The sequence below is a fragment of the Colletes latitarsis genome, chromosome 10 (genome assembly GCF_051014445.1).
Source record: "Colletes latitarsis isolate SP2378_abdomen chromosome 10, iyColLati1, whole genome shotgun sequence".
NCBI lineage: Eukaryota > Metazoa > Arthropoda > Insecta > Hymenoptera > Colletidae > Colletes > Colletes latitarsis.
The window spans coordinates 13,431,445-13,445,226 of record NC_135143.1 but is presented as its reverse complement, the minus strand read 5'-3'; the positions used below and the strand labels follow the sequence as shown (position 1 = coordinate 13,445,226).

Below are 13,782 nucleotides of genomic sequence, written 5' to 3'. Positions count from 1 at the left end.
CTCTCTGCGTACAAAAGGGAGACCAGAGAGTAACAGAGAAAGCGGTCTTCGTGCTCGTTACTTCGAGTTCGAGATCATAATGGCCCTTCTTGTTAAATTGAGCATCAGCCAAGTGATTTACGTTGATTGCTCGTCGCGACGCGTATCCAGTCCTCTCTCTCTATCTCTAACTCTATCTCTGCTCCATGCATGCTTCCCGTCTCCTGTTTTCTCCCTAGCAATACTCTCTCAGTGCGCCTGTACATGTATGTAACTTTCCCCGTCGCCACCGTGCACGCTCCGTGTATTGATCGTGGATCTTTTCGATCGCACCTACGTCCGTGAACATAGCAGTCTCCGTTTCGATCCGAGCTCGAATCTCAAGGGAAATTCTCCCTTTTTGCGCCTCCATTTTCTTAACTTACGTCGCGCGATTCGAGCCTGAATTTCCCTCGTCCCAGCACTTTGTATCGTGACTTTTAGCCTTGTTCAGCCTCGATCGCGAATTCATCTTTCGACATGGTTATAGAAACGTACAATATAATTAATCGCATCGAATACTCGAAATTAGCTTTTCGATCTATGTTCCACGTCGGATAGATTTTTCATATTTATTCTATTACGAAGAGCATAGCGGTTTTTTTTTTAAAAAAAAAAGATAATACACATATAAATTAAGTAATGTTTTTATGTATCATTGCAACGCCAATAATAAATCGCCGGGGGAAAAACTAGGCCGCTATTTTCGTTCACACCAGAATTCATCATCATCATAATTTATACTCAAAATGTTTCACGATAAATGTTGTACGAAACCTTGCAAAGAGATGTCGAAAACTGCCAATAAAATATATCAGACGATATTGATGCATCAACAAGCACATGAACATTTTTACAGTTGCAGTCGATACGAAAGCACTGTAAGTTGGAAAGTGTGAATTGTTGATTGTACGACTGTGTAATGGATTTGTTTTTGTCAAATAAACAGACGGGTAAATGACCTCCCCTAATTATGTTCTTGACTCTGTAAACGGTGTCTCACACCTTGAAACTTGTTTACATGCCTTTATTAAAGATTATAGTTTCCAGTACCAAAAAGAATGGAGGGAAACGATCCTCCTGCGCGTTTAATACCCTTGTTGATCCACTGATTATTTTATATCGCGTTAATCGTTCGGCGAGGAGGATTTGAATGAAGCGAGTCACGGACCGGAATGTCTCGTTGCAAATAAGAAAAGGCAAATGAACCGAGAATAGATTCTTCGTAACGGTCTTTTCCACGCTGATCTAAGTAGACACAAGCAACCCCCTCCGAAGAATGTTTGGTCTTCAAAAACAGAGAAGGAACGCGACCAGTACCGGCGCATGGTTCATAGCGGGCCATTTAACGGTCTTTGCGAAATTGAGTCATCACGCGGTTCGCCTGGAATCTCGAATATTTTCCTCCCGATGCTTCAGAGTTCTCCGTACCCCCGCCCTTTACCTCCACACCTCTCATCCTCGTTCTATCTCTCACTGTGTCTGCTTTCCCCCCGTCTATTTCACCACCGTGCAGCGAACCATTCGCTTGCAACCACCCACGCTTGTCCGAAAAGTCTCGAGGATCTTCGAATTCGCTGCGACGAATCGTCAACGTGACCAAAGACTTCGACTAACCCAGATACTAACATTAGGACGACGCCTCCGACATCTGGGACACTTAAGAACCTTGTGGAAATTAGATTTTATCAGCTTCAAGTTTCATACAAAAAAAATAATGTATATGGTAAACAGAAATTGGGTTAATTGATCGATCTCAATTACATTAAAGTAAATAATTAAGGAAAATTCGGAAGTCCTTTCGTTAAGCAAACTGTCGAAACTCTTGGAGGTCTGTTTGTTTTGCATTCTCAAAGAAATTGAGAATAGTAAGTAAGTTTCTTTGAGTCAAATATATGTTTTTAATTTTGACGAAATTAAATACTTCGTATCGAAATAAGATTCGCGAGATTCGACAGATTTCAACGACCGAGATACGCCGATACCTGAGGCAATCTCAGAGACAATCCGACGGGAAATGACAAGCGATATGTTAATCGCGAGTATAATCTAAGAGGCAGGAATAAAACAAGAGAAAAGGGAGAAGAGGAACGGAGGGGAGGTCCTTGTTCGACGACGAATTGATTTCCAACCGATTGAATCGAGTAAATGGTTTTCTATGTGGCATCTTATCGTTGCTTAGATTTCACAGCCGTTAAGACTTTACGGCCGCGCCCGTAAAACCGACGCCAGACGACATCAAACGTGTCGTAATTGAAATAACGTTCACCGTACGATAACTAGAATCACACCATATCGATATACGGTTTGGTCAAAAAGGCATTTGTGCCCGTAAAATAGAATTTTTCCATTCGAATAACGAGGGAACAATAGAGAGAACAACGCCCAGATTTTAACAATACAATTTTAATAATATTCAAATTAAAATTTAAAAAGATTTTTAAATACTCCCAAATTAAATGTGGCTATTCTTTGCTAAAGATTGTCACTTGATAACGTAATAAGAAATAATGTGCGACCAAGCACAGTCACAAAGCAGACGAAAACAAAAGATGAAACATTTTTCGTTTGTTTTCATTTTGCGTCGTCGTAAAAATTGTCGAATCGTCGACAATTGTTAATCGTCGATTAAATCTCGCGCGAGAATGCGTGGAATTGTTCGATCGCGAGATTATGGGCAGTAGCTTCGGCGTGGGAGGGGCGGTGAATTTTTTCAGGATTTCGCACGGCCCGATGGGCTGCAATAATGTCATTGTATATTCTGAGAACGGTGAAAAGCACCGCTCAATTCGGACGGTCGTCGATTTCTGTCATAAAAAAAAAAAAGAGAACAGAGACAAATGATGTTCGTTTGGTTCGCGTTGTTAAATAAAAAATCGGCCAAGCGTGCAAATAGAGCGGCACTCATTGTCGGGCGAAGAGCCTCGCACGCGTTTTTCATCGGCTCTCGAAAACTGAATGCACCATGCGCTCGAATTAATTCGAGTTCACGTGCATTCACACTTTTCACCCCCTCTCCGCCGCCATTCCCCGTCCAACCCCGTGAAATTCAGCTCGGTTTTCTCGTGCCGCTTGTATTTCATATCGACGCAACCGCGACGAGCAGAAGCATTTTCGTTTCCATCGTCTTTCTTTTCACCGGTTGCACGCTTCCCTGTATTTTTCGTTTTTTTGTTCTTTCTTTTTGTATTTTTCTTTTTTTTTTCTTCCTTACGCCGTTTTTCGCTTTCTTGGTTGCAGCCTCGCTTTGACTGATTTCAATTTATCGCGCTCGTTACCGTCCCATCCGAGCTACCTATGGCCATGGTGTAATTTTTCAACCCTTCGGTCGGTTCAATTCACGCACCCGTGTATCCCGTAACAATGTTGCACAAAGCTATTAACCCAAGTGAGGTTCGTGCACCTTTCACGCTGAACAGAATTCACCGGAGAAAAGGCTTTGTTGTCTTTAATTGCCACGTTCCATGGAAAGACGCGCACCATTCACATTTGGAAGGTGGAGACTATTGAAGAAAGCTACTGTTCACTCGCGGATGAATAGAACTCTTCCAAAGAAACGAGACAAATTCAATCATGGGCGTCATTGTTTTTTAAATTTGCAGCCCTGTTTATCCGCGGGAAATATAGAAATAATTGATAAATAACATTCTGTTTTGCTTATTCCACGTCTTAGCATTCTCTTTCATATACTCAGTGTCTAAATTTTAAGTTCGAAGAACTTTGATTTTAACACTTTATAAAACAGAAAACTATTGACTGTATACTTTGTATATTATTATTTTCGTTATTTGGATCCCTTTCGTTGTCAAAGAGTGCATTAAAACTTGAGAATTGCGATATGGAATCCCACCGTGAGGGAAGGAATCCATCTTTACTGAATGAAGATCAAGAATACACGAGCGTTTAATTTAAAATGATTTATCAGTTCCTTCTCAGAAACGCTCGAGACCTATTTACAACGATGTCGAGAGTTTATTTGCGCCCGATCGGTCTGCTTCTAGTCAAGTAGTCAAAGTTTTATAGGATTCCAACGATATTGGAATTCTCATGCAAGCTCTTGAATATTGTCCCCGGGAAAAGATTCTCTGCAACGGCTATATCACTTGTTTGCTTTCGTTTACATTTAGAGGCGTGCAATTTATTAGGACACTTAGCCGAAAGAATAAGAAACACGGAGTGCTACGAAAATGAAGAGTCTGAGCAGACTTTAAAGCGCGCCAGACACGAACGTTCGGTTCTGCGAAAGCTCACCAACATTTCTGAACGATCTTTGACCTTCGCGTTTACACACAGATTGATTTCACTAACAAACCGTAGTGTAATCGACCGATTTTATAGAATATTTTGTATAAAGAAGCTTTTACAAGTAAAAGAAATCCAGAAATAGAGTTTGCAAATTAATCTTACAGAAGGAAACTAACAGTCTTTGATCTAGAATAACTCGAGAATAAAATTGGGACATCCTTATGTTAGAATTAATTTTTTTTTTTATTTATTAACTGAATATCTCCACTTCCACTATAAAATATTCTTTAAACTCTCTTTTTTAGTTTATGACCGTTTTCGAATACTTTGATCCATTTCACGAAATTGTGGGATGGATCCGTAAAAGTTTTGGACAATGATGAAAGAAGAATCGTTGCCTATAAACTTAATGTATTGTTTTATGTTGCAGGCCGCAACGAGCTGATTGCCCGCTACATCAAACTGAGAACAGGCAAGACGAGAACGCGAAAGCAGGTCTCTTCGCACATACAAGTCCTTGCTAGGAGAAGACTACGTGAAGTCCAGGCGAAACTCAAAGTGGTGAATATCCAAAGATCTTTCGCTCGTTTTCCGTAGTTGAACATTCGCATTTTCCTTTGTTTGCGTATGAATTTTCAAGTCTGAATATAATTTTGTAACAACGTCTGAACGGCTGACGCCTTGCTTTAGAAGTTTAAGCAATTATATTTTAAACAGAGGAATATTTCCGTTTAGTATCGACGCGAGTAACCCATTGATTGGCATTGACAACGATTTCTGGGTCGATCGGAGCGCTTAAGTCGTTTGATGAATTATATTTTACGTTTTTAATCGTTTATTTTGATACGAGAAAGGCCAAGAACGAGCATATACAGGGTGTTCGACTACCCCTGGAAAAAATTTTAATGGGAGATTCAAGAGGCCAAAATAAGACGAAAATCAAGAATACCAATTTGTTGATGGAGGCTTCGTTAAAAAGTTATTAACAATTAAATTCAAAAATTTCAAATCGTTCTGGAAAAATTATTTTCGGTTGGGGGGGGGGGGGGGTCAATTACAATCATTTTTGGTGAATACACATACCTCCGAAATCCTATCCACTTTCGAGAAAAAAAATCGTGTATGTGCTGAAATTTTTCGATGGAAAAAAAGAATTTCAAATCGTTTTGGAAAAGTTATTCTCGATTGCGGGGGTCAATTACAAACATTTTTGGTGAATACACATACCTCCGAAATCCTATCCACTTTCGAGAAAAAAATCGTGTATGTGCTGAAATTTTTCGACGGGAAAGAAAAATTTCAAATCGTTCTAAAAAAATTATTTTCGATTGCGGGGGTCAATTACAATCATTTTTGGTGAATAGGCATACCCCCGAAATCTTACGCATTTTCGAGAAAAAAATTCAGTACAGGCGGAACTTCAAACGTTAATAACTTTTTAACGAATCCTTAATCAACAAATTGGTATTCTTGATTTTCGTCTTATTTTGGCCTCTAGAATCTCTCATTAAAATTTTTCCCATGGGTGGCTGAACATCCTGTATATGCAAAATCAAATGTCGGGGGAAAATAAATAATGGAACAGGGGGTGTAATGTGGGCAAAGTAAAGATTACTTTTCAAAATAAACAAAAGTAACGGAAGTGCAATATTTTTGTTTGCATATTGTAAATAAGTTTTAGTGCGTTGAAAGATTATATGTAGCTTTTTAGACACTTGTAACCGCAAACACAGTTTTTTATTGGAAGAAATATAGTAGAATCTAAGGGGTAATATGGGCATTTGTGCGTGGAATATAGGATGTATGGATTTAAGTGTATTGTATTGAAAACATGAAATAAATTGAACTGTCGTCATTCATTTACTATTTATCTATTAATATATATATATCTGCTTTTTATAGATTACTATCACGTTTAAGGCATATATGTATGGTTCATCACATTAAACACATTCATCATGGTACCTTATTCTGTATTCCGCGCAATTTAACCCAGTTTACACGTATACCTACTGTAAAAGTATTGCAATACATGTGCACTACAATACAAGTTCGTCATAGAAGAGTATGACCACACTATGTGTAAGAAACAAAGCAAAATATGCTTGCATTACTATTCTCTCGAAAGACATTGTTTTAAAGAAACGGTTATAACAAACACGTAAATATTATCCATCTCAATATTTAATGCATTTAAACAACAATGGCTATATTCCCTACAGTGCCCATATTAAACTAGATTACCATATATTAATATCAAAGGCGAATAAAACTATCAACTATCAATTATAAAAGGAAAATCCATCATAAAACTGCATTTCATTTCACGGATGCCTCATAAGGCCTCAAACTTCATGCCAGTCAACGTTATCAAAATTACAAAAAGTTACTTGAAATGTATTTTTACACTCGTGGAGAAACGAACGTAGATATCGATAGATTAAATAACATAAAATCGAGTTTACCAAGAGACACGATATATTTTTTCATTTTGTACGTATTCATTGTATTTTTTTATGCATTGCTCTTTTTTTTATTCAATTTCGTTCCCGGTGAATTCGAATTGCGCAGAAATTAATCGTCAATAGAGAATTCGTTCGATCAGGAGCGACGCAGGGTAGTTTGTAACGGAATAAATCACGCGTAAAAATGAACCCGACTCGTTTAATCAACAGCTGAATTATTAAAGCGATTTGGGAACAATTGCGCACCTGTTAATAAATCACAGCACTGTGCATTCGCTGCTTCCATTCGCCGATACGAGCCCGAAATGGTGGAAGATAGGAAACGAGGGTGCATTTTATTTGCGCCAGGCACCGGACTAGCCTGAATCGGGAAATAAAAACAAACAATGCGAGCGTGTGTACTAAATGATTTAAGTATATTTTCCGTAGCCGGTGTTGACGCGTTATGCACGTTTATTTACAATTTTTACCACAAACTTCGAGACGATAAAAATCAGTACGGGGTTGCAAAGTAAATCATCGATCTCATACGCGAACAAAAAAATAACTTATTATTAGAGTGAAAATAGAAAGCGAAAACAGACGAGTTTAAAAACACCTTAATCGATATATTCCCAGAAAATGGAAAATTAGACAATATTCCTATCGATTTTTTTTTTTAGTCGATTAAATGCATTTCCGGCCTCCACAACTTCGAAGGATAGTTTCACCTCTTAAACATGAACGTGTTCCACTAAGACTTTTCAAACTCGATTCTTTCGACAACGAACCCTCGTACAAAGAAACTTTTCTCTACATTTTCGATTGGATTTTCGCTTACGTGCAAAACACGAGTCCCTGGTTAACGCTACACACACCCCTTGCGACTCCATCGAGTTTTATCGATAAACAACCGGTTAGATCGCGATGGACGTCGAAGGAAACATAATAACACGCACCCCTCGTTATTTCACGGAAAGAACCGCGCCTTTAGGTGAATCGGCGACTGCAGTTCCAGCGACTGCATCTGGTACTGCAGTGGCCGCATACCGTGAGCATTATTCAGAGAACCAGCCGGTCTACGGACAGTCCAGTGTGACGTAATTTTCTGGCCTCTGGGTTTCCACGTGGAGAGAGGACCGCACGGGGGGGCCTGCTTACGCCGGCAAATCCGCGATTTATTCCGCGGCAAAAGAATTTTTAGGCACGCTGTTTACGTTTCCTGTGGTCGCGCCTTATTTAATTTCTGCACGGCTCCTACCCATTAAAGACCATTCGCGGCGAACCGTACTGTGGCCGTAATTTTTCACAGGCGTCGTATCAAAACTTTAGCGCGGCGCCCTGCGAAAAAAAACAACCCCTACGACTCGCTTGGAACATCCCCCACTCCTAATTCTGCTGGCGATCGATTCGAAAAATGCATTCGACTCACAATTGAAACGTAGTTGTTGTTTTACATACATCCTTTCTTCGACTCTTAAATAATTTTGTAAATTCAAATGGACAGCAAATATATCATATTCGCGGCACCCTGTGAAAAAAACAACCCCTACAATTCGCTTGGAACGTCCCCCACTCCTAATTCTGCTGACGATCGATTCGAAAAATGCATTCGACTTGCTATTAAAAACGTATTTACTGTTTTACATACAAGATGGATCCTTTCTTCGACTTTTACATAATTTTTAAATTCAAATGGACAACAAATATATCATATTCGCGATTCAGAGTTTAGATTTCTTTTTTTTCTCATTAAAAGATCGGACGACGTTTGTTGAAGAACACTCTAATGAAAAATCAAGGAAGCTCAACGACGAGACGTTTACTAATTTGTATAAAATTCGAACGTGTATTTGAAAATGAACTATCTTTAGGGAAGTAACCGTTTAACCGGATTCTCCTACGCTACTTTGACAAAAACGTACCAGCGACCAGGTTTCTTTCGATCGCTACAAGAACGAAGACACGGGATAGTATCTTTCGAGTAATTACGAGCGACGTTTGCGCGTGTTTTTGTCCCGCGTAACGAGGGGGTTAATCGAAACGCCGTAACATTTTTCTCGAGGTCGCATTCTTCGGAGATCGGCTCTCGCGCAATCTATTTCGAAAATAATTCCGGCGAGCGTTACGGTGTAATTGATTGTTGCGGTGTAAACGTATCCCCCGATAACTGACGATACCCAAAAACGGCCGAGCGGCGTTTCAGAATGTCGATAAACATGTCCAGCCCGTTACCCGCCCAATCCTGCATTCCTCGCGTGTATTTGCGCGATGAGGGGCCGTGGACAGGGACAGCGATACCGAGCAAGATAGAGAAAACGAGAGACGCGGAAATTAAAAAAAAAAAAAAAAAAAAAAGAAAAAAAGAAAAAAAAAACGCGGGTTGGAAAAAAAGGAAAAGCATGCGGTACTACCTCCCTCTCAATTAACCGAATTGATTTTCTACTGCAGATTTACCGCGTTCACTGCTGCACGGCGAATAACAGAGGTCCCGCGGAATTGAATTGATTTTTTCGCGTACACCGTCGACTTCGCGGATAATCGTTTTTTTTTTTTTTTAATTCTAGAATTCCCCTTGTCCGTGTTTCTTTTAACAAATCACACCGCGTAAAAATGAAATCTAACGCTTCTCGTTCGCTCGTATACCGTGCGTGTGCAACGCTTCGGTACCAATTTGACTTTGAAATACAATTTTGTTAGAACTATTTTTACGTTATTGAAATCGTAATGTGTCTAACGAAGAAAAATGTTTTGATAAAGGTACTTCTGTTAATAAAAATAATCTAAAATATTTTGGTTCGTGATTAGGATCTAAAGCTAAGTGAATTATTTAATTTAAAAGTATTGATATCGATTCAGTCACGATGATTTTTCTTTCGGGATCGTGATTCGACCGTGTCTGCAATTGGCTTCCATTTCGACGAAAGATTTCGCATTACACGCCACATTTGTGTGCAAATACTTCTCGGAACTTGTCCGTTAGTCGCAATAAAGTGATTAGTGGTCTCGCATACGGCAATGCAAATTCGAAATACGACACCCACGGTATCGTCTTTATTCGATAACGTATCATTTACAAGCATAAGACTATAACGAAGATACGTTAGTCATTCGCTAATTATACTACGAGAATGATTCAATAATTATCCTTAACGTTGCTATCAATTTTACTTGAACGCCGATCGAATATTGTCGTTAACGTTATTTCTGAACAAAAGTTCCACTAGCTTTTAGAGCTGGAACAAATTATCCAGGCCATCGAGTTTCGAACCCAATCACGCATAATAATTTTTTAAAATATTAAATAATTTTAATAATAGAAAAAGGAAGAACAAGGACGTAATTGTTGTTCCGCGATCGAAAGTGATATTTTCTTTTACGGGATGGAAGGCGGGAAGAACGGTCGATAGGAAAAAGTTCAGAAGTTTTTCGATGCACAGAGCCACCAGAACCCTTTACAGTTGGCATTGTTACGCAGCACGCTTCATTCCGAACGGTGGAGCTTGTAATGGCTCTTCTATTACGGATTTATGAACGAAATTGAAAAGCCCTGTACCGTGGGCGGGGAGCGCGAGGGGGCGGGGAACACGCCAATTTCCCGGATATCACGTGAACGAACATCTCGTCCGCCTCGTCAGCGATTTTTGGCCTGGAGCCGCTGATTAAAACGACGGCTTTCCGATAAAAGCGCAAAATTCCCACGAATTTCGCGTCCGAAAACCAGGCTTGTTTCTGCAATCAACTGCATTGCCGTTTCTCGATAGCGATCGATGACATCAAACCACGGTCATGCTAAAACAGCGATAGGGTGAGGGATTCTGTATCGGCAAATGAAGAAATTATGCAACCACGAGAAATCGCTTATCGATTTAATTTTATCTGCACGGTGCAGTCCGAATGACAATGGAAAATTAAATAGTTGATCGTTTTAGACATTTTCATCTCGTCTCTATCTCAATATATTATTACCTGCCTGCGTCTTTTCGTAGCCATTTCCATACGTTGTTTCTTACATTAAAATGATAGTGTTCGTGGAATAATTCTTAAGAACGCTACTTCGAAGATCGAAGAGAATTTTTGTTAATGACACGAAATGCCTAATCGAATAATTTCTGACATATACAGGGCGTTTCGCGTAACAATGTACCGAACAAAAATTAATCAGCTACAAATTGCAGTCTAAAAACTAGCAAAAAATTTTGTTATGATTTATATTTGAGTATAATATTATTATTTAATATCGTTCGTATTAGACTGTTCAACGCTATACTCTTAGAAATGGCTCGTTCACTGATAGACAAGTTCAAACAATTCTAAACTAGTTTGCAAAGGTATCCGTAGATAACGAAGCCGGTATACACTGATTCCGCGTCTAATATTCACATTGTTACGCCAACGTAGATAAATAAAATTAAACACGTGACTGTGATAATAGCGACACCGTTTCGATATTTATAATACGTTTAACTTCAAAAGTTTCAAACTGACGGGCAGTTTAGAGATTTTCATTGCGTTTGCACGCTGGCGATCGTCGCCAGCGATAGCGTTAAATGTTTGAAATGAGTTTTGCGTAGTACGGTGTACACTGATTACGAACCATACGGATTGTTGCCAGCTTAGAAACAAATGATCAACTTCGAGCTATTCCTCTGCATGCTAGTCGTGTTCAATTTCGTGCGTGAAGGCATTAAACAACTGCATCATTATGTCGCCGTTTGTGTGACGGACCTCTTCTTATCGTTCAAAACATCTAATCTATAAACAACTCGTGAATCGCTACGAAAGAGTAACGCTTTATCAATTTAATATATTTTACACATATTATACTGCACACTCTATTGTATTTTGTAAACATATTACGTATTGCTATTATACTTACCATTATTTTATAAATAATAGTGTGATCTCTGGATACTTGTAAAATCTATTTCAGATTTTACGTAGCATGAACTATTGACAGAGCAGATTTATTTTATACCGATTCGTGCAACTATAACGTCTTGGAATATTAAAATCTACTAGCACATCACTATGATGTGCTATGTCGAACAAAATTAGGGGTAAACTTGGCCATTTGTCCCTCGACTGTCAAGAACTCTTGCAACCCTTCTCGAATGAAAGAAGCCACCAGTCTGCATTAGTATGAATTGTTTGTACTGAGTGTACATCGAATAGCAGGAAACTTATTCAAGCTTGCAGATGCATAGAAAATTATTCGCCATGTACATTTACAGGGACGAGTGTGTTGCCAATAATCGGTAATCGATACACCAAAATTTTACATTATACTTTTAATCTGAGAAATGTACTGTAACATGCAATATTGCACAGATCGGAATACGAGAATCGATACACAAACTTAAATGATTGCAACCTTTTAATAACACGATATTGGAGTACTAGTTTTCAAACTTTCTGCCCCAGTAGATTAAAAACACGAAAAATTAAGCTTCGACGATGGATCGGGTCCATTTTTTTGGAAAACACTGACAGCGGTGATTGAAGTGTTTCTCGCATTTGAAACTGATAAATGCAACGTAGGATAACACATCTTGGTGTATCGGTTACCCAGTTGACAACTCATGCGTGTTTACTGCCGTGATTTGTACCGCGTAGCACTCAATGGCGGACGATCCTGCGACCCTTGGATAACGGTTTCTTCTCTGGTGGTTTTCGTCTATCTGTACTAGCGCGAGCAAGTATCATGAAGTTTGACGCCCACTGGAGATCGTTCTTAAAAGTCTCTATCAAGGGCAAAACTCTTTAAAGTGATCACAGTATAGAGAATAAGGGTTCTTTCGCGGAAATTAACTTTCGGTATAAAGGTTCCTCGAATTGTTTGCATATTAGAGCTTCTACACTCAATACCGACGCTTAAAAGTAAAATTTTCAAACGAACACCAAACATAATACAAAGAAACGCTTTTGCTAAACGAGTCGATCAGCATAGAGATTTTAAGTACTTTATTTTTTATTAATAAATTGTATTACTACATTGCCCACAGTTGTGTTTATTAAAAATCAAAACCGAATTTTTAAGAAGAATCGACAGGGTAGGTGCCTACGTTTCGGCGAAAAAAAAGAATTTCAAATCGTTCTGGAAAAATTATTTTCGGTTGCGGGGGTCGATTGCAATCATTTTTGGCGAATAGACATACCCCCGAAATCCTACGCACTTTCGAGAAAAAAATTCCTTACCGAAAATCTAACGTGAGGCCAAGAAAAGCTTCCCTGAAATTTCATGCGAATCTTTAAAATGTCATAACTCCTGAACGGATTGGACGATTTTAATGTTTAAAAAAGCAAATTACACGTATTTTGGTGGAGAATATGTACAAATCGCAAAAATATTCGAAAAGTTGCTCCTTGACCCTGTAAAATGGGAAAAACCCCATAAAAGTGGTTCAGTATTCAAACTGCCATAACTCTTACAATAGTGAATGTATCTCATTGAAATTTTGGAGAGAACTAGAGCTCATGGATACCTACAAAAAAGTACTAAACAATTTTTCCATACAGCGTCAAACAAATTTATTAAAAATGAAAAACGAATTTTTAAGAAAAACCGACAGGGGGTAAGTGCTTAAATTTTTCGGCGAAAAAAAAAATTTCGAACCGTTCTAAAAAAATTATTTCTAGGTTCTGGGGTCAAATACAACCATTTTTGGTGAATAGACATACCCCCGAAATCCTACGCAGTTTCAAGAAAAAAATTCATTACCGAAAATGTAATGTCTGACAATGTCTGTCTGATTCCCCTGAAATTTCATGCGTATGTTTAAAACATCATAACTTTTGAACGGATTGGAAGATTTTAATGTTTATGCAAAACAACACGTATTTTACAAAAATGCAAACAACGCGTATTTTAGTGATGAATATGTAAAAATTCTAACAATGTTGGAAAAGTTGTTCCTTAACCCCATAAACTGACAAAATACCCATGAAAGTGTCCTAATTCCCCGTTTTTATCATTTCATAATTAGATAAAGTCCAATTATCCGGCATATTTGATTTTCCAGCATTGCCCCAGTCCCGAGTATGCCGGATAATCGGGGGTTTACTGTACTAAGAT

At 38.7% G+C, this 13,782-nt stretch overlaps 1 protein-coding gene across 6 annotated transcripts in view; it reads left to right on the top strand.

The window, feature by feature from the left end:
• The window catches only part of Scalloped (TEA domain transcription factor 1 homolog scalloped), a 200,324-nt gene that overhangs the window by 172,083 nt on the left and 14,459 nt on the right, over positions 1 to 13,782 (top strand). For all 6 annotated transcript variants that reach the window (XR_013080495.1, XM_076775060.1, XM_076775061.1 and 3 more), the window contains one exon: positions 4,694 to 4,824. Coding sequence is in view for 5 of the 6 variants with exons in the window: in XM_076775060.1 (XP_076631175.1) it covers positions 4,694 to 4,824 (131 nt within the window). In the remaining variant the exon portion in view is untranslated. The remainder of the gene's footprint in view (positions 1 to 4,693; positions 4,825 to 13,782) is intronic.